The sequence below is a fragment of the Fundulus heteroclitus genome, unplaced genomic scaffold (assembly GCF_011125445.2).
Source record: "Fundulus heteroclitus isolate FHET01 unplaced genomic scaffold, MU-UCD_Fhet_4.1 scaffold_47, whole genome shotgun sequence".
NCBI classification, from domain to species: domain Eukaryota; kingdom Metazoa; phylum Chordata; class Actinopteri; order Cyprinodontiformes; family Fundulidae; genus Fundulus; species Fundulus heteroclitus.
The window spans coordinates 1,959,632-1,981,333 of record NW_023396890.1 but is presented as its reverse complement, the minus strand read 5'-3'; the positions used below and the strand labels follow the sequence as shown (position 1 = coordinate 1,981,333).

The 21,702-nt window shown below is 44.8% G+C and overlaps 1 protein-coding gene across 1 annotated transcript in view; it reads left to right on the top strand.

The window, feature by feature from the left end:
* shisa9a (shisa family member 9a) overlaps window positions 1-21,702 on the top strand; it is a 66,613-nt gene that overhangs the window by 1,704 nt on the left and 43,207 nt on the right. The window contains exon 2 of the mRNA XM_036132040.1: window positions 1,339-1,445. Coding sequence (XP_035987933.1) covers window positions 1,339-1,445 — 107 coding nt within the window. The remainder of the gene's footprint in view (window positions 1-1,338; window positions 1,446-21,702) is intronic.

The following is a 21,702-nucleotide window of genomic DNA, read 5'->3' as shown; positions in this document are numbered from 1 at the left end:
AGATGGTAATAGAGGATGATCTGCCTCCCCTGATGATGTCACAGCTAACAGAACACCAGACCAGGTGTACCTTCTATGAAGAGAAGAAAGACAGAGAACAAAAAGTTAAAAGCTGAAATAACAACAAACAATGCAGATTGGAGAGCAGTAGGAAAACTCAGCAGAGAGAGAGAAATAGACCCTGATGTCCTCCAGCAGCCTAAGCCTATAGCAGCATAACTATAGAGGTAGCTCAGGGTAACATGAGCCACTCTGACTATAAGCTTTGTCACAAAGGAAAGTTTTAAGATTAGTTTTAAAAGTAGACGGGGTGTCTGCCTCACGGACCAAAACTGGGAGTTGGTTCCACAGGAGAGGAGCCTGATAGCTAAAGGATCTGCCTCCCATTCTACTTTTAGAGACTCTAGGAACCACCAGCAGACCTGCAGTCTGAGAGCGAAGTGCTCTGTTAGGAACATACGGGGTAATCAGAGCTCTGATATATGATGGAGCTTGATTATTAAGGGCTTTATACGTTAGAAGGAGAATTTTAAATTCTATTCTTGATTTAACAGGAAGCCAATGAAGGGAAACTAAAATTGGAGAAATATGATCCCTCTTGTTGATTTTCAGTTCATTTTGCAAAATGAACTGGTTGAAGTTTGTCTTTAGATCAACGCCATGCAGGTCTCCACTGATCACATAAAGACATCAGGAGATTTCTTTATGTTGACATTCCTTTCACCTTTTACCTTTTAATGACATTTAGACATGTTCATGTAAATGTTTATTGACCTTATCCACTTTTAGACACCTTGAAGCAGATGGGTGTTCCTCTCTGTTATTCAGACACCAGCAGTTGTCTTTCTGAGGTCTTTTTTCTTTTTGCAGCCACATTTAGACATCAGCAGTTATGACATCTTTTAATTGGTTAACTTTTCTGTTTGGTCATCCGAATCTCACTTAGAGGAAACATCTTTAATTAACTGTGACTTGCTTTAACAACTTTAAGCACTTAAAGTTTACACAACAGCAGACAGCGAGTTAATGGCTTAGCGTGATGTTTGTGTAGCAGAGGGCGATTCTGCAGATGAACCTGTATGTAGTTGTGCTTTACAGACGCAGCAGCAGCAGCTGTACGCTCCGCCGTGCCTTTACTAACCAAAGACCACTGCTTTTATGTACCTTGCTAGGTGAGAATGTGCAGTGAGTGCTGTAAAAATCACATTTTGCTTTTCCAGTTTGTTGCCCCGCACAGTTTCACGAAGAGATGCAGCCAGAGTGAATAATTGAATTACCCATGTTACGCACACAGCTCTTCAGCTCGCACCTCTCTCTCCTCTTTTGTCTCGCTCGCAGGGCCGTCGCCAGCGTGCTGCAGGGCGGGTGTCCAGGTGAGCCGTTCCGGGGAGAGGAGGCCCTGGGGATGCACTCACAGCACTTTGTTTCCAGGCCTGCGAACCTCCGTGAGTTTTTAATGCTCCCCCCGGAGATGTGGACGGCTCGTTCTGGGGCTCCACTACACTGTGAACTGTGTGTGTAACTTAGGGGCAGCATATTGAAGTGTGGGAGGGGTGTGTGTCAGCGAAAAGCTGTTAATTGACTGTGTCTAGGTCGGCGGCCTCAGTGGAGGGGGATCTGGAGAGCGGTGCAGATGATTTTGGATTTAGGGACTGTTTCAGCTGGATTTAGACATTTAATGATCCCTGAAATACTTTCCTTTTTTTTGGTCACATATTTCTCCATTTCATGCAGGAAAGTCTGTTTTCGCCTGTCTTTTCAGCTGCTTTTTAACTGACTCTTTATTTTGGCTCGTGCCCTTGTGATATAATGAGACACTGAAAGAGGGAAGTGGGAGTGTGTGCATGAGTCGGCGATGAAGAGTGGCTGCCGGTGGTAGTGTGCTGTTTACATGTTGTTTATCTTTTGGAGGGCTTGATACAAAGGATCTGAATGCAGTCTATTTCTGCCGTGTCCCGTGGGCCGCTACAGTACGAGCCCAGCTTCTTTGTGTCTTTAGCAGCAAAGATCAAACAGATGAATCCACTGGAAAAAACACGTAAATATGCTGAGGCCAGCATCCATATACAATAAAAAAACCTGTAAAGACAGAATACTGGGGTGTGCTTCAAAGTCGCGGATGATTCTTTTAATTTCTGTGTTCAGACAACAAACAGATCCAGGCTGCTGTTAATCAGAAGGATTTCATCGTATTTTGGGTTAAATGTGTGCAGCTTCATGTGAAAAGCTTATCGAATCGCTCCAGTTTAAATTCAAACAGTAAATAGGAAGATTTCAGTATTTCTGGACGTTTTGGACAGCGTTGAGACAGAGAATCTTCTGATGGCTTTCTTATATTTCATTTTTGTTGCACTTTAATGCTTCAGACCATGGAACTAATTTTATTAGCAGTCAAAAGATGACCTGAATACAAAATCTACATGCAACCACGCCTTATCTGCCCATGTTCTGGTCCAGTTTCACCATCTACACCCAGACCTGCAGAACCAATGCATCACTAAAACAGAACCAGCCTGACGTGATGAAGTAGGCTAAAAGAACCCAAACAGCAACACATCGTTCCCCATGTAAGGAACTTCAAGAACAGATGAGAGTCAACGTCTCTGACATCCAACAGGTTGGAACGGGTTCTAGATCCGTTTCTGAGGCTCTGGACTCCAGAGAACCTCAGAGGGAACCAGAACCCCCCGCTGAATCCTGACATAATCTGCCTCAGCGTGAGGCTCCACTCCCACCGACGCCAGGAGAGTCCAGAAGAGATTCTGTCAGGGCTACAGCCATACTTATCCTTTTTCATAGTGTTGTGTGTGGGGGGTGCGGGGGGGGGGGGGGGGGTCCTTCAAAAGGGATAAAGGAAATGAGCCTGTCTGTCTGTTTTCGGTCCTCTGTGGGAGATTTGATGCCGTCTCTCCACCTGGAGTGGCCACGGATCACCGGCTGTGGAATGGCGATGTTTGTCTGCAGTGAGAAGAGCGGTAGTCAGGTGTAGCGCAGAGTTGTCTTTAAAAATCTGTTTTTAAGGGATCACACAGCAGCTTCTGGTCAGACTGCCATGTTGGATCTGATCTGACCCACTTCTGTCGCTTTTATCAGGAGAACAAATTCTCAAGGGTTGGAGAGCTGCTGTTCTACACAGAAACCTTGGCGTTAGGCTTCATGAGGTTCTACAGACTTTGTATTAACTATTTAACATCAGCAGCCCTGGTAAAGATGCCATAAATCTTTCCATTGTGGTAGCATCACCCCAGAGTAAGAAAAGAGAAAAATCGGACCTTTAACTGAGTAAGTTTATTCAGAGGGGAAAATATTCCACCTTAAGAAAAATTTCTTTGTGACATAAATTCACTATAATCATGAGGATCTTTAAAAAAAGCACTTTTCTCTGTAGGATAGTACTTAGTCACATGGTTGGATGATACAGTACCAGGATGGTCCAGGTCCTGTCTTATCTCCTCTCTGCTAATCTGAGGTCAGAGGTGACAGTGGAAGGAGGCGGATTTTGTCTCAGGTCAAGCGTTTCTGTGCTTCTATTGCTGCGTGTTTCAGACCTTTATCCTGCTGTTTGCCGACAAATGACACCAAATTGTCACCAAAAAGGTTCCCAGGACCCGTGGAGGAGAAACAGGAATTACTGATCTGCCACTGCACTGCAAAAACGGATTTAAAAATAAGTAAAATGTGCTTAAAATGAGTGTTTTTTTCCTAGATATGAGCAGGTAAATACGATTATTTGCCAATGGAATGAGTATTTTGACCCCTAAAATAAGATAATTAGATATACTGCACTTGAAATAAGATGATGGAGATAAATTGTTCCTGCTTTAAGAGCAAAAATCTTATTCTATTGGCAGATCATTTTATTTACCTGCTCAAATCAAGGAAAAATACACAAATTTTAAGAACATTTTAGTTATTTTTAGTTCAGTGTTTGCAGTGTGTGCTTAACGCTGAGCGAGAGACGCGTTTCCACATGTTCATCCTCAGGTAGAGGTCAGTAAGCTCCACATATTTAACAGGTGAGACTTTAGGACAGGTAGGGCTCTTAATGAGCCCCAGTCTCCAGCACAGCCGAGGAACATCACTGTTTTATTACTTTAAAGAGTTTTTTCCAGCAATTACTAACTCTATTTAAATAAGGATTTTGTTTATAATTATGCTTTTTAAACAATTTTGACATTTCTGTGGATTCCACACATGTTTATGTTTAAATGGAGTTTGAAATAGCTGGAAAAAAAGGATGTTAAGCACAAATTCATGAAGACGGAGCCTGATGGAGGGAATCAGTGACCCAAAGACGAAACTGTTTGCTGAGACGTTCCTCCCTTAATGTCCTCAATGTTACTGTACTTTTAGACAGGAAGTCATTAATTATTCATTCAACTTTACTAGATGATCTACTTAGATTAAGAGATAATTTATAAACTGTAAACACTTTAGATAAAAGTATTTTTTTAACGGTTAGATATGCCAGGAGGTGTTACTGCTGAACATGATGCCAGACAATCTAACAAGGAGCGAGGTTTAAATGAGTTACTATTTTCTTCCAGCCATTTCCTCTTTCATGAGGATTCACACCAATCTGCTCCACCTGGATGCAGAGTTCTCACGTCTTTCCCATTTTGTAGAACAGCTGTCCCAACCTGGATGTGAGCTCATGACAAAGAAGGAGAAGCTCTGATTTTAAAAACAAGTCACATGTGTTTTTTTAAACAATTTAAACCAGCTTGAGTTTAAACAACTAAAACAGGAATAATTAAAGCATTGCATGCGAGTATGAGCAAATCGGTTCTGTTGGGTGTGGATGTTTATGGAAGAGTGAATGTGCAGTTGGTGCGTTGTGTAACACAAACCAACCCAAAGCTGACCGGGACCATTGGGCCCAGGTGCCCCAGGAAGCAGCTGGATCCAAACCATCAACCCCTACTTTACCTGTTTACCTGAGAGCCAGGATGCCAGACAGCACCGCAGGCAAAGACACGAGTCGTCACTTTTGTTTCCCAGGAAAAGGAAAGGCATTCACCATTAATTAGACGTTTTCTTTACGCTCTGATCAACGTAAAAAGTAAAATATACGTTTAAAAAATGGTTCTGTGTCATATTTCTATAGGAGTTGTGATGGGGGCCAATAAGTGTGTTACTAGCAGTGGCGGCTTGTCAATAGGGGGCGCCCTATCAACATTTCAGGGAAAAACGTGTAGACAGAGTAAACATAAATTATGAAATAAAAAGAGATTATCACATCTGTTCTTTCATAAAATGTCCCTGACGTTTGATTTTTCATCAGTCCTAATGCAGTTTGGGCTGGTTTGTGGTATTTTGGTGTGGTGGACCCCTGACCTTAAGGGGGGGGGGGGGGGGGGGGATTGGTGCCGGACACACGAGCGTGTGTGTAACCTTTTGGCTGCCATGTGACTTCACGCTGGTCTCCTATTGGTTACCTAAAGAGTCTTCCGTGGCCAATCAGCGCTTTTTGTGTCATTCTTCATCCAATCAAATTAATCCATCAGATCTGTCAATCAAAGCCTCTCCCCCTGGCAGCTCAGATGTACGAATATCCCTCAGACAGAGGGACAGTCAGACAACAACAAGAAGACAGGAGAGAACGCTGAGGAAGATGAAAATTAAATTATTCATTTACAAAATAAGAAAGACAAAAAGTGTGACTAAATAAAATCTATGTGATAACACATTCATATCCAGAGAAAAAGGAAGTAATAAATTACTCGTTAAAACAATCTGATCAACCTTTAAAAGTAAATTAAAAAGGGATTAAGTTGCAGTTGTGTTCTAGGAATTGAGATGTTTTACCTTCTAATTACTCAAATTAAAGGTGGGACATTTGTGTGTGAGAAATGACGCTACTGTAATAAAAAGCTAGTTAAACATCTTTACCAAGGGAGCCGAAGCTCGTGATGGACCCTATAAATACCGTAGAACATTAAGGATAATTATGTTGTGGTTTGTTGTTGATTTCCCATCATTTTGGGTTAGTACCACAATTAACTAACAGCTGAGACACTTAAAATATTGACCCTACCATAACTTCCTTTATGCTTGAAGCCATAATATTAGAAAAGCTCCCTGCCAACCTCGTGTTCATTCAAAACAAACTCTGGTGTCTCTTTGTGAACCAAGGCTCTCCATCCCATAAAATCTCCCAGTTTGGCAGACTTTCATGTCGCCTGAAAATCAGAGACATAGTCTGAAGCCCTAAAAGTCTCAGAATCCAGCGTCTCCTTCACATCCAGCATCAAAGGGCAGGGGGGACAGAGACGTGGGAAACGGGGGGGGGGGGTCAGAACGGGGCCGGAGAGGAAGTGCTGCAAAGGAGGCAGTCAGATGATCTAACCGGCAACCTTCTAACTAATGGCAGCAGTGATTGTTGAGGGAAGAGCCTTTTTAAGTGTCCCTCTCTGTGTCAAAGCTTTTTCTCACTCATTGATAGGAATTAGGCAGGAAAATCTTGAGCCTGCACCATTTATGATGAATTTAGCCTGCGTTACAAACTGGCACTTCTTCTTATAGTGAACTGACAGTCTTTGTTTCCTCATAATGAAACAAACAAGCTAAAATATGTGGATTACTGCACTGAAAACATCTCCCAGCCAAATAATGTCCCATAATTGTCACTAAAGGCATCAAATGAAGAGGTGGGCAGCACTAAACACACACATGCACAATAAACACCTTCCTCTGTGTTCACCGTCTGCAGGCCTAATTACTTCTGCTGTTGTAATGTGTTCCTAAACATTCAGACGGGGAAGGATGGACATTTTAATAGCTAATTGCTTCTGAGATTGCAACGGGCCGAGGAAAGACGGCGTCTGCAAACATACCTGCAGTGCCTCGGTGGCTGTATGAGAAGGAGAGAGTGCAGCGGAGCGAAGATGCTGCGTGGAGAAGTTGTACGTCCTTCGTTAAAAGTCCTCGCCTGTCGTGTGAAGCTTCGGCTCATCTGATTGCAGAACGCAGCGAGGAGCTGAAACCCGGGGCAAAGAGTCGTTATCTGAGAGGTCTCACTCTGTTTGAAAGTGTGACGCTGGACTGGGTTCACAGAGAACTTCCATGCCTGACTTTGTCCTTCAGGCTCCCAGCTGACTGGTGAAGTCCTGGAGTTTTTGTTCTGAGCCGTTTATTCACGACTTTAGGCGTCTTCAGGCTGCAGGTTTTTTCCAAACAGTCCTTACCCTCTGAACCTTCTAGACCTGATCTAAACCACATCACAGCGACACACTTTAGTTTGTCTAAGAGGGTTTAATGATTGATTGATTTATAAAATGCTTTGAAACAACTAAGGTGACCAGAGCAGTAAAATCACAACAGATAAAAGCACACATGGAAAATAAAGGCATTTCCCTCAGCCTCCCAGATTTAATGCTTTGCAGAACCCTTCACTGAAATTGAGATTATTGTGGGCTTGTGGAGAACCCCCCCCCCCCCCCCATCATTCAGCATACAGATGTATATCAGCTGCTGAGATGTAGGACCAGATGTAAAACTGACAGAAAAAAACAATGAAATGTCTCCTGGGGGACGGCCGAACTCCCCATATTAACACCATGACCACCTTTACTCAGTTTACTCTTGATGTTTAAAAGCCTAGATGCTGGATAATGTAGTTCGTTTGTAAACCTCCTAAATCTTCTTCCTGTTTTCACAACAGAGGAGACAGAAAGTTACAGGCAAAGATTCTCCTAAAACAGCCGAGTGTTTCCTCTGTGGAGCCCCGTCTCACAGCCTCTTTGTCTAATTCTCTTAATGTGCCGGCCCTCTGCAGCCCTGGGACGCCATTAGGCTCCTACTTATTAGGACTCCACGGACAGCGAGCGGGGAGCAGCAGCGCACTGCACAGACCGCTCAGCACAGGCGAGGAGGGAAGGAGAGAGGAGGACGTAGAGGTGGAAGGAGGAGAAGAGCAAATATGCTTTAGAAAATGAGAGGCAGGGAATCCAGAGAGATAAAGAGTGTTTCATCGTCTTTTCTGAAACCTTAATCGTAACGAAGCAGCGGAGCGCGCCTTGGAGCAAACATTCAACCCTTCCAGCGACTGGCAGCAACTGGAACCGTTTACAACATTTTAACCTCAGACTTCTGTTTCTGATGGGGGAGTTTATGTGATTTAAACAACACAAAGAGGAGCATGACTGCAAATTACAGGTAAAATTAGTCATGGGTATCAAAAATTGTGTGTATGGCATCCATTTGAATCCAGTCCCTTCACCGTGATACCATAAAACTCAAACTCTGGGTTCTGAAGTCTCCTAATCAGGAACCAGAGTCCAACTGCAGCTGTTCTGGTTCTGGCCTCAGAGGTTCTTCAGAGAACAACCAGCAGACGGGTCAGAAAGTTCTGATCCAGTTTCCAGCAGGGTCAGGTTCTACAGAACCTCCCAGAGCTCTGATCATCATGTGGACCTGGAGAGAGGATGGACCACCTGCAGACCTACCAGGACATGGAAGTCCACCTGGACTGACAGGCTGGACCAGGAGAGCATTGATCAGAGAAGCAGGAGGACCATGGTGGCTCTGGAGGAGCTGCAGAGACCCACAGCTCAGGTGGAGGTTAACCAGGAGGACCATGGTGGCTCTGGAGGAGCTGCAGAGACCCACAGCTCAGGTGGAAGTTAACCAGGAGGACCATGGTGGCTCTGGAGGAGCTGCAGCTTAAATCAGACCAAAATTACTATTTTTGGTCTACATGCAAAGTTCTATGTGTGGTGGAAAGATAACAGTTCTAATCGGTCACATCATCCTCCACAGTGAGACACGGTGGAGGCAGCATCATGCTGTGGGAAGATGGATGGAGCTGAACCAGGACCATAAAGGAGGAGAACCTGAGACTGAGGTGGAGGTTCTCCTTCCAGCAGGAGAACCAGCCTGAACATGCAGAGATATTATGGGATGGATCAGATCAAAGAACGCTCCATCTATGTACAAATCTAGAAGAGATGTACCTCTGAAACTTTCAACAAGTCTTTCTTTTTAATTTTGAGGATTTAAAAAAATTGCTTTAGTCTCATGTTTTATATTACTCAGTCAAGCCGTTGGTCATATTTTCATCAGTATATTAATTTACTTAATTAATTCAACAGACCTGCAGCCGTCATTAAAGCAAAGGGGGTTCAATGAGACTTGAATCAGGGGTGCTGACTAAAAATGCACGCCACACTTTTCAGAACTTGATCTGTAAAAAATGTTCATTTCTGCTCCTGTTTACAGTTATGTCTTACTTTTTACGGGTCTGTCAGGTTAAAAGCAAATAAACGACATTAAGGTTTGTCATAATTTGACTAAATATGAATAGTTTTACACAATGTGGAGTTTTGCAGCTTTTCTTTGTGGAGCGGTGAGTAAAGGAAGCAGCGGGGACAGAGGATATCTTCTAATCAGTGGAAAACTCCACCCCTCCTCAGGAATATTAATCTCTTCATTTTCTGCCAGGAAGTCCCATCCTGCACTTGACAGGCAATTATATTCATGTCTCTGTGCGCCGACGTCCACGTCTGCGTTCCCCTGCATGTTTGGGACGCTGTGTGTCACAAACTCCGACTGCAGCCGGGAATATTACGCCCATCCATCTTCATCGTTTTCAGTCTCATTAATTTCTGACTATCTGTAATGATACGCCGCTCACTGGCAGTCAGTGGGAAAGCCTTCCCATCTGTATGTTTGAGCAGGTAGTTATCATCACCACTGCTTTCTAATTAACTGCAACACTAATCTCTCTAAATCATCGATTCAAACTAATGAGCCGAGCCTCTGCAAATATTGAGGCATTTTCTGCTGTTTTGAGTTCAATCACAAAGTTTTTAATTAATATTCCTGACAATTATGGAAACCTTTTTAATCCTTTATTATTTCGGACACATTTCCAATGGTTTGCTGGGTTTAAGCTCATATCCGTTACAGCAGAGGAGCTCTGGAGCAAACATCTGCGTTGCTCAGAACAATAGCAAGCTTACTGTTGACATGAAAGCCTCTGAAGCCCATAGCTGGATTGGAAGTGTATTCAGGCGCCCTAACAGAAATGTGTTAACACGGTGTAATATGGAGTGTTAAATCCTCTATAATCTGCAGCATTTCTGACACACTTTTCCTTTTTTTTAGTCTTTTTATAACAGCAAAGTGAACCCTTGCTTCTCTGCACCAGTCAGGCTATAATTGTAGAAGGTGTACATTAGTAGAAATGCCAAAGTTTGTTTAGCTGGGGTTGAAGTCTCCACTGTTTAGTGAACGACAGGCGGCCAGACGTCAGAAACAGCTGGAAAAATGGATTTTAATATTTCCATCCAAACGCCTTTGATGCCATAAAAGTGAAAAGATCTGAAAGAAAGGTGACCGCCCTTTTGGAAAGTATCACAACCAACTTCCTGCTCCTGGTTCTTGTTATTTTCAACTTTTCCTGTGAAATCTTTCCAATTCTTTGAGATTCTCCATCCTGTTTGTGCTGCTTTCTTTAAGTTAATGTATAATCTGATTATTCTTACTTTTGGGGATGGTGAGAGCTTCCAAGTAACCATAAATATCAGAAATTTACACTCAGGTACCACTTAATGGGTTGGCCCTCCTTTTCCCTTCAGAACCGCTTTATTCCTTTATGCCACAGCTTCAACACGGTGATTCTGGTCCAGATGAACATGATAGCGTCGCACAGCTGCTGCACATCTGTTGGCTGAAGGTCCACTATAAGGATCTTCTGCTTCACCACATCTCAAAGATGTTCTGTCGCACTAAGATCTGGTGGCTGTGGTGGCCATCATCATCAGACATCATCCTCTATTACCATCTAACATAGAAAGTACTCCTGGGTTAATGTGAGCTTCTGTGCTTTCTGTGTCTCTGCTCTGTCTTCTCTAACATAGAAAGTACTCCTGGGTCAATGTGAGCTTCTGTGCTTTCTGTGTCTCTGCTCTGTCTTCTCTAACATAGAAAGTACTCCTGGATCAATGTGAGCTTCTGAGCTTTCTGTGTCTCTGCTCTGTCTTCTCTACCATAGAAAGTACTCCTGGGTCAATGTGAGCTTCTGAGCTTTCTGTGTCTCTGCTCTGTCTTCTCTAACATAGAAAGTACTCCTGGGTCAATGTGAGCTTCTGAGCTTTCTGTGTCTCTGCTCTGTCTTCTCTAAGCCCCAGTGGGTGGAGGCAGATGAGCGTTCACACTGAGCCTGGTTCTGGTTCTGCTGGAGGTTCTCCTCCCTGTTAAAGGGGAGTTTTCCTCTCCACTGTCGCTTCATGCATGCTCAGTATGAGGGATTGCTGCAAAGCCATCAACAATGCAGACGACTGTCCACTGTGGCTCTACGCTCTTTCAGGAGGAGTGAATGCTGCTTGGAGAGACTTGATGCAACCTGCTGGGTTTCCTTAGAGAGGAAACTTTCTCACCAACCTGGAGGATCTGATGGAGTCTGACTTTGGAAAGAGACTTGAGATGAGATGTTATGAATTAGTGCTATATAAAAAACTGAACTGAATTGAATTGAAGTTGCAGCAGTCTCCAGGTCCGGCGTCACTGCTTCAGCTTTGACGTCAGCCCTCCAGCGCTGTGTTCAGGTTTGTCAGGTTTGTCAGCAGAGCCACCACTATCTGTCCAGGCAGAGCGATGCTGCAGCGTCCTGCTGGATTCAGAGATGTTTCTGTGGAGACGGTCACAAACATAAAGACAGCAATCTCCTACCTTCAGCTGAAATTACCTCATCGCGTTATTCAAGTGACAAGTCTGAGCCGCAGGCAGCAGCTGTGATGTTGCTTCATGCGCCCCACCCTGAAAAATAGTGCAATCATTCATCCTTGGAGGTTTTCTAAAATTCTGAGCATTAGCTTCTGCTTCTGTAAAGATGGATCAAGTTATTTTGACCCTTAGACACATATTTCCCAACAGTTATGCAGGGTGCACTTTGAAAAAGGGGACTACGGATCACTTTCTACTTTCCCATGTGCGTAGCTTTCTTCTCCGTCTGTCCTTCTCATGTACCAACGTGCCCATGAGCAACACACGCGGCCCTGTCGTGTACGAGTCCCATTTAGACCGAGCCGCTCTGTTCCGGGCTCCCTGCAGCCTGGGGGCAGCCTGCAGAGCTGCTTGGCTGGTTGACCGATGCCACCAGCGTGAGAGGCAGGGAAAGCTGGTGGTGAGGGAGCACGTTTGGTGAAGCCCTCCTCTTCGCCTGCCGAGGCGTTAGCAGCTCCTCCTCCTCGGGGGCAGCAGTCTTCAGAGAGGCAGCCCCACCTGTTTCCCTGTCCTCCGCCTGCAGGCCTCAGTATGGCCTGGCTCGCTCAGCAGCGTCCCCTGAGGAGGTCAGGACGCGTTTGGCTCGCCCTCCCAGGCCCTCCCCGTGCATATGGACGCACACAAACAGCAAAAGGCAGAAAAGCGTGGACAGGCTTTCAGCCCCCACACCCACCCGGCCCCCTCCTCCACCATCCTGCCGGGTGCTGGCCCGTGGAAAGGGGACATGTGGCTGGGTGAAGTACGTCACGACGCGCTGCTCCGCTGACATATCTACAGTCTGCCTGAGAATTAGCAGCCTGGAACGGCTCACAGTTTGGTTTTGCTCTGCATGGACCAGAGCAACCTGCGCTGCTCTCTGCGCCGCCTGGTTTCAGAATACTTTGTCCTTTTCTCTTGGCATCTCTGGCCTTTTATGACAATAGTCACTCACAGGATCTTCAGTCGACTGCCAGCTTTGTGTTTTGAGAAGCTGAAATGTTTACAGCTTTCTCCTGAGAAAAGGAGGGACGTCCGTCCGTCCGTCCGTCCGTTGTCTTCCGCTTATCCGGGGTCGGGTCGCGGGGGTAGCAGCTTCAGTAGGGAGGCCCAGACGTCCCTCTCCCCAGCCACTTGGGCCAGCTCCTCAGGAGGAATCCTGAGGAAAAGGAGGGACGTATTTCTGTCTAATGCTGATGCAGACGTAGCAGAGGAAAACCTGCAGCTCTTCTCAGGAGCTGAGCTGCAAATGAGCAAAAGGGTGAAGACCTAGGAGGGTTTAAACTGCAAGCTTAAATATCCTTTTTTTCCCAGAAACATCTCTTCCAGGAAAGGTTATGTAAAGGTTTTACCTTCTCTTTCCCCTGCAGAATAAAAATCCCTCAGCTGAACTTGTGTCAGTGTCAAACTGACTCAAGGAGAGCAAACTAACTGAATAAAAGCACCAGAGCTCAGATTGTCAACCGTTCTCAAAACTACTGACTGAAAAGCGGAGATTTTACTTCCTTCTAGCCTGGAGGGTGAAGATGCAGAAAAGCTCACGCCTGCTTCCTATTTAAACTGTTATTTGGACCGTTTAGATGATGTATGCTGCTGTTTCATCTGTTCTTCGTCTCTGCTGACACCTTTTAAGCTCTTAGAAAAACAGTTTAGGTACACAATGCAGTGCAGCTGCATCGGTTCTGACCTGCTTCCTTTAACGAGAACGATTCTCTGGTTAGTTTTCTGTTGGCTGACTTTTTCTCTAATCCAAGTTGCTTTTGTCTTTAGGCAAGGTACGGCTAATTTATTAGTAAAGCACATTTCTACAAAGACAATGCAAAGTGTTTTACATGATTAAAACATTGGGAAATATAAGCAAGTTGGAATAAAATGTAGAAAAAATTTTAACAAAAAAACATGGAAAAATAAAAACTAAAAGTAAACATTAAAAACATTTGGACTACAAACTTAAACTAATGATGTTTCAGTAAAACAGTTGAACTAGAACAGTTAAAATCCTAAACAAATGTGTTTTTAATCTTGATTTAAAGGAACTCAGGCTTTCAGCACTTTTCCAGTTTTCTGGGAGTTTGTTCCAGATCAGTGGAGCATAGGAACTAAATGCTGCTTCTCCATGTCTGGTTCTGGTTCTGGTTCTGCAGAGCAGGCTGGATCCAGAAGACCTGAGTGGTCTGGAGGGTTGATGCCCTGATAACAAGTCTGTGATGGATTTAGGTGCTAATTCAGGGATTTATAGACTAACAGAAGGATTTTAAAGTCTATTCTCTGAGATCCAGGGAGCCATGGAAGGACTTCAGAACCGGGTCCATGTTCTCTACGTTCTTAGTCTTAGTGGAAGGACTTCAGAACCGGGTCCATGTTCTCTATGTTCTTAGTCTTAGTGGAAGGACTTCAGAACCGGGTCCATGTTCTCTATGTTCTTAGTCTTAGTGGAAGGACTTCAGAACCGAGTCCATGTTCTCTACGTTCTTAGTCTTAGTGAGGACTTCAGAACCGGGTCCATGTTCTCTACGTTCTTAGTCTTAGTGAGGACTTCAGAACCGGGTCCATGTTCTCTACGTTCTTAGTCTTAGTGAGGACTTCAGAACCGGGTCCATGTTCTCTACGTTCTTAGTCTTAGTGAGGACTTCAGAACCGGGTCCATGTTCTCTACGTTCTTAGTCTTAGTGAGGACTTCAGAACCGGGTCCATGTTCTCTACGTTCTTAGTCTTAGTGAGGACTTCAGAACCGGGTCCATGTTCTCTACGTTCTTAGTCTTAGTGGAAGGACTTCAGAACCGGGTCCATGTTCTCTACGTTCTTAGTCTTAGTGAGGACTTCAGAACCGGGTCCATGTTCTCTATGTTCTTAGTCTTAGTGGAAGGACTTTAGAACCAGGTCCATGTTCTCTATGTTCTTAGTCTTAGTGGAAGGACTTCAGAACCGGGTCCATGTTCTCTACGTTCTTAGTCTTAGTGGAAGGACTTTAGAACCAGGTCCATGTTCTCTATGTTCTTAGTCTTAGTGGAAGGACTTCAGAACCGGGTCCATGTTCTCTACGTTCTTAGTCTTAGTGAGGACTTCAGAACCGGGTCCATGTTCTCTATGTTCTTAGTCTTAGTGGAAGGACTTTAGAACCAGGTCCATGTTCTCTATGTTCTTAGTCTTAGTTCTTAATTTAACCAGACTCGCCTGTTTCATGTTCATGACTGAACCTTATCAGTATTTGGGATCATTTCTTTAATAATTTTTTTCATTCTGTTTCTGAGTTTCTGTGAATTATTTCCAGTATTTGTTCTCCCTTTGAGATTCATTGAGAACGTCTTAGTTCTCTGGACCATCGTGATCCCGCCTGCTTCTTGCTTCGGGTTTGTCTCGTACAAATAAAGCCGAGCTGCTGCAAATGATCTGCAAGGAAAAGAAATGAGGCTAAAAATGGCGACGTGTGTTGTTTCCTTTCCCTTTTTGTAGGTCAATGTGTTTCCTCCCGTTATATATAAATAGATGTATATATATTTGACTGCCTTGCTGTCAGATCAGAGGCAGCAGCATGACACTGCGTCTGAGCTCAGAGTGACTTAATCAGCTTCTCACCTTATTTAAAAAGTGAGTGAGTGCATTCATTTAGGTGGATGCCCAGTAGTGCTGATATAAACCACTGAGATGAGGCCCTGGGCTCATATCTGCCTCTGCCATGAGGATCAGAAGATCTGCTTCTCTGAGTCCTCGCTGAAATAAGACTTTTCAGCACAATGAGACGGGGAGTCAGTCAACGGCTGCGGTGGAAGGAGGAGGAGTGATTCCTGGGGAACAAGAGGTGCCTTTAGATGTCAGAGTCACCCTGACCGGCCGGCATTGATTAAATCAGTCACCCTTTAAAGGAAAAGCCTTTTCCCAGCTCCCTCTGTGGACGCAGGAGTGGAGAGGGAGTGAAAGAAGGCAAAATGACAGGAGAGCACGTGAAGGACAAAAGATGGGAACGTCTAAATGTGAGGAAGAAGGTGACGGAGGTGAGCGGGACTCTCTGTAGGAGTGGATCGATCTTCTGGGCCTTTCCTGCTAATAAAGCGGAAGATAGAGCCAAGTTCAGATGAAGCCCCCTGCTGAGCGTCGTCTGAAAGCACACAATGGCCGCCTCCTTCTCGTCAGGCTCTGCGCCTCCTATGGGAGCTAAATCCCCGGTTGGTGTTTCACTGGAAGAACGCAGGATAAGGAGCATCAGCTCCGTGTTGCTCAGAGGCGGAAGAAAAGCCAGTTGTCCTGTTTCTGAAGGTGGGCAGAGAGCAGTAATGTAGGAAAATAAAGAGCAATTAGAGAATTTAGTGCTTTTGATGAGTTATTAGAATGACTATTAATGGTTGGATAGAGATGCACCAATCAGTGAATGTACTGGAAAATATGAATTCATTATTAATTACATAGATCAAATCACAGCAGCTGATGCACTTTATGTTTGACTGAAATCAGAGGAAGACCTGATCCTAAAAACTGATTATTTAAGTTTTGGTTCTTGTATTTCTGTTCATTCTTTGTTGATGATGTTTTATTATTTTAGTGTCTGATCATTCTTAGCTGTGTTCAGTTTTATTCATATAGCACCGATTCACATCACACGTCATGTCAAGGTTCTTTCCAAAGTCAGACTCCATCAGATCCTCCAGGTTGGTGAGAAAGTTTCCTCTCTAAGGAAACCCAGCAGGTTGCATCAAGTCTCTCCAAGCAGCATTCACTCCTCCTGAAAGAGCGTAGAGCCACAGTGGACAGTCGTCTGCATTGTTGATGGCTTTGCAGCAATCCCTCATACTGAGCATGCATGAAGCGACAGTGGAGAGGAAAACTCCCCTTTAACAGGGAGGAGAACCTCCAGCAGAACCAGAACCAGGCTCAGTGTGAACGCTCATCTGCCTCCACCCACTGGGGCTTAGAGAAGACAGAGCAGAGACACAGAAAGCTCAGAAGCTCACATTGACCCAGGAGTACTTTCTATGTTAGAGAAGACAGAGCAGAGACACAGAAAGCTCAGAAGCTCACACTGACCCAGGAGTACTTTCTATGTTAGATGGTAATAGTGGTTTCCCTGCCAAGTCCATCTGTTGTCTTCCACGCATCTGAGATCGGGTCACAGGTCCAGGGAGAAACCCACTTCCTCTCTCCATGTTCCTGCTGATTCTGGAGCAAGAAGGGATGCTCAGTCCTCAGCAGGTTATGGGTTTCCCCGTGGTCTTCATCCAGTAGGATGTCCCTGGACAACTTCCAGAAGGAGCATCCTGAACCTTCTCAGAAGACTGATGGATTCTTTGCTTCTAGCTCCCCCAGGAACTCCTCACCTGCAAACTGAGCCGGGCCGCTTGTAGCAGGTTTCTCTCAGTCATGGTCCAGATTTCCTGACCATAGGTGAGCACTGGAATGTGGGAGGTCTGGTAAATGGAGAGCCTAGACCTAATATTTAACAAGCAGCTCTGTAAATCTGGCTCTAAACATCATCCACATAAATATGGTTGGAGAAATTGAGACGGTTCTTAAAACCTCCCAAAGGATCCGGCGGATTCTGTTCTGGAGAATCGGATGGTGTCATCAACACTTCGGACGTATTCGTCTGATCCTTTCTTGAACCCTCATGTGTTGCGGCACGGAGGATTATCTGTTTCCATGAAAGGTTCCCGTCCAGAGTGTCAACCTGCCATCCTGCTCCAGCACCGCTGATTGAAATGTCTGGAAGGTTGCCTCTGCGTGCCACCAGAGGCCCGATAACACGCCGCTCATCTGACTCGGTGTGCCGAGGCAAACATCTTAAAACCTGCAGGCCCTGAAAGGAGAACCAAATGTGAATACCAGGAGCACATGCTTGGTTCTGAGAATTTAATCATGAGAATAAGTCATCATCTGGTCACTAATTCATTCAAAAGGACCAGAGAAATGTTGGTCCATTACATCTGCCAGTGGCATGGACAATTTATCTGGACCTGGTCCTGAACCAGCTAATACCTAGATGCTAAAAAGCTAACGGCTACTAGATTCAGCAAAGAAGCTGACGTTCTTTGTTGGCGGCGTTGATCCGACGGCTCCTTCATGGAGAGAAATGAAGGAGGACTGAAAGGGAAAGAGCTCTTTAATACCTGGAGATGAGAGACACTGCACAGGTCAAAGCAGCGCTAATTATTAAATATTCAACTTCTGCCTGACGGCCTCTGACACATTTTTTTAATCTGCAGGTTGAAATCGTCTTCAGCTCCTGTCTTCAGGCAGCGGAGTCTGAACTCCTCGTTAAGACGGAGGTCCACTTCCAGTCTATATTTGCACATCTCTGCGTAGTTTATGCGCTTTAATGTGTTGGCATGTGGGACAACAATGCCCCCCCCCCCCCCCCAGCTGCCTTTTATGTGCTTTGGGATATTTTAGGAGCGTATTGGATTTCATCTTGCAGGACCTGAGTCATTTAGTCCAGCTGTATGTTTGTATCGATTTTAATCCGCTCCCTCAGTGGATCCTCAGCAGCAGCTACTTCCTCTGCATCCGTCTTCATCCTTCGTTCTCCTCCTCGCCTCGCCTCTCACAGCGTTTCATTGTTCCTGCAGCGGCGGTAAAAACCTTACATTGACAGCTGGAGCTATAAATGATGTAGCAGTTATTGCACAGAGTAATGTGAGTGCAACGGCTCAGATTTACGTATGCAGGCCTGGAAGGACCCGAAACAACAGCGTGATTCACCAGATGACCTCTGTTAACGTAAAGCTTGGTTAAACACGCCGCGTATCTCTATCCAGCTGCAGTCCGGCTCATCGTCCGGTTTCTCTGTGATTGTGGTGAAATTTTATAGAACCTCCACCTCAGCCTCAGGTTCTCCAGGATGGTCCTGGTTTATCTCCATCCATCTTCCATCAGCTCTGACCTGCTTCCCCCCAGCATGATGCTGCCATCACTATGTTTGGTTTAAGGTTTTGCATGCATAGAAATCATTTTTTATACAGTATCATTATTATTTACCCAAAGCCATTCATTTCCAGACTGGGTGAAATGTTATGACATCATAAGAATCCTGTTTTTTTGCACATCTTTCTTTAACGCTGTCAGCAGCTGATATCCGGGCTCGGTTCACAGCTTTGCATCAATAAGACCCAAACACGTGTATGGAAACACTGCTGTGATCAGACTGAAGCACATGGTGTCAAAAAAGAATCTGGTTTGCAGAGATGTTCATCTTGCTGGTGTTTTATCTCACCTTCAGCTGTGCTCTGTGGCTTTTATACCTGCAGCATTTGGAACGACGGTTCTCTTCAGAATAATTCAGACAGGTTCTGCATGTGCAGCTCCCTGATCTGGATCCAGATCCACTCTGACAGGTAACCGGGAGACGAGAGGAAGAGCCGCTGAGGTGTAGCCTGCTGGAGTGTCAACACGAGACGGCTGACTTCTGATTAAATTTACAACATGTCTTAAACTTTTATGGAAAACTATTGGCTTGCAAATTGACACACGGTTGTGATACGACTGGCTCTCAGCCAGCCACCTGTCCAGCCAGAACCGGCACCATCCCCGGCATTATCTGCGCCCTAAATTATTTAATGTCTTCTGATTATATTCACCAACTGCCATTTCAGGTTCCTCTGCAGCTTTAGGCTTCCTCCTCCCGTCCGCTCCTGATGGCAGTTTAGGGACGCATCTTCTGCGAGCGCTTCGCTTGCAGCAGCAGCAGCAGCAGCAGAGATTGTTCACAGCACGGCGTATTTATTTTTCTGCTATGATTTGTGAACAGCAGGCGGGGGCCACACAGGTTGATGGAGGTAATGAGCAAAGCAGAGGGAGAAAGAAAAAAGAGAGAGACAGAGAGGAAGGCTGTTTTTATGAGGGATCATTTTCCTCCCCAGAAGGCAGTGATTGGCATTAATTACCTAACAGGTGCTAACAGCGAGGAATCTCATAATTAACCAGTTTAGATTCAGTTGGTTTTGGGTATACGGCCGTCGGTGGGTGGGGAAATGTGTTTTTGTCTCTGAAAGAGAAAATAAAACTCTGTCCATTCAGATAAAGACAAGGAGGAGGTTTCTCTGAAGGTTTTCAGCTTCTTCTCAGGATTGCTGTGTTCTGCTCTCATCCTGGAGCTGGTGGTTCTCTCTGGTGTTGGCATCAGGGCCGCCTTCACACACCAGACCTACGCCACTGATTTCATTTCAGGATGTGAGATAAGATTCAAACGAGGAAAATAAAAACAGCCCAGCATTATCAGCACTGAACCATAAACACATTCATTAAAACCAGAAGATAAAACGACAGAACAAAACTGGAAACATACTGGAAATATGGTAGAAAAAACAGGAACACAGAGCTGGGTTAGTTTGGACCTGCTGAGAAGCTGGTACCTCTGTAGCAGCGTCCAGACAGTACCAGGCGGTACCAGGCAGTACCAGGCAGAGCTATCAGGCAGTTCCTCTAGCACCCGACAGCTGGAAGGAACCAAACTGCCTCCAGCTTCTGTAGAAGGTTCTGGTCCTCCTCCTGTTTTTATTCTGCGGTTCATAATGGAGACCATTAAACCGCGCTAACAACATATTAAATATTCACCGCTGAATTTATTAACGCTGTTTTAAACAAGCAGCGGCGCTGATGAATCCTTCACAGCCCAATCAGCTGATCTCTGATCAGCACCTGGAAAACTAGACACAACCTTTGGTGCTTTAAAGACCAACACAGGTTAAAGGTGGAGTAACCATCTGTGATCGGCTCGCTGACCTGATACCATCCCTGCTGATGTCCCCAGAACCTGCAGGAAGATCAGAGAGCGTCAGCTCCGGTTACTCTGATGAAAAATCATCTGACATCTATCCTCATTTAAAGGCTGTTTTTGCTGTTTTTCTGCTAAAGTTAACAGGAAAACGCCTTTAGCTCCTGGCCTGAACTTTTTCCTCTGGTCCGCCTGCAAACTGGTGCCTCATGGGACAGGACAGTAATTTGTTACTGTGTCATTTCTATTGTTTAGTCGTTAAAATACCAGAATATGTACATAATTTAATATTTTGCCTGACCGATTACATCATTTTTTTCTAAATATTTGCTCACTAGCCTTCTAACCGAATACTTTTTTACTCTTGCTTGAGTAATTTCTTGGTTGGGTACTTTTTACTTTTACTTGAGTAAAATTTCTGGCTACTCAACCCACCTCTGATTTTTATATCTCCGTGTGTCAGCGTAGACTATTTTATCGGAACAGCAAACGTTTGTGAAGCGGCGTGCTGATGGTGCCTGTCAGAAAATACAATTTATGAAAGGGAATGCTGTTTGGACACATTTTGACACGTTTAATCTCGATGAGTTTGGGGGAAGCTGCTAAATGCAAAGAACTCCATCCAACAGCAGAGTGAACAATTTAACAGGAGATTAAATGATTTTATGGCTCCACTTGCCAAAGAAATTAGAGAAAACTTTATTGCACATTTCTAACAACGCATGCAGTTAAGTAATGTGTATTAATACACAATATAATACGTTTAAATCAGTCGTAGGTGTAGGTGTGCTGTGCATAACCGATGGGAACGGTGAACCGACGGGAGACGCTGGTGAGAACGCTCCAGTGAAGATTTAGCCAGAAAGTCTAATCTATCTTTGTTGTCCATAATCCTGAGGAAAGTCTGATATTTCTGGCATGGAGTGTTGCCTGATGATCGACCTGATTGGGGTCGTGTGAACGACCCTGAAGGTGTCCGTCAGCCGGCTGCAGACTCTTTGCCATCTAGAGTTTTTCAGCCATGCGCAGCGCTTCGTGACAACACCGGAGCATTCTCTCTTTTTCTTTGAGAGTAAGAAAGTGCTGATTTGTTCGTGCTTAATGCTCCTGCTTCCTCTCAGACTGATTAGTTTTCTTTCCTAAATGAGAGCGAGTTCAGCCTCCGAATGCAAATGATGCACTTAGAGTCAACACCAGAACTTTTACCTTCCTAGCTGATGAATAAAGCCTCAAGAGAAAAGATTCAGTAGATTTATGGAGCTGTGAAACGAGACGACATGCCCCCAATCTGGATGGGA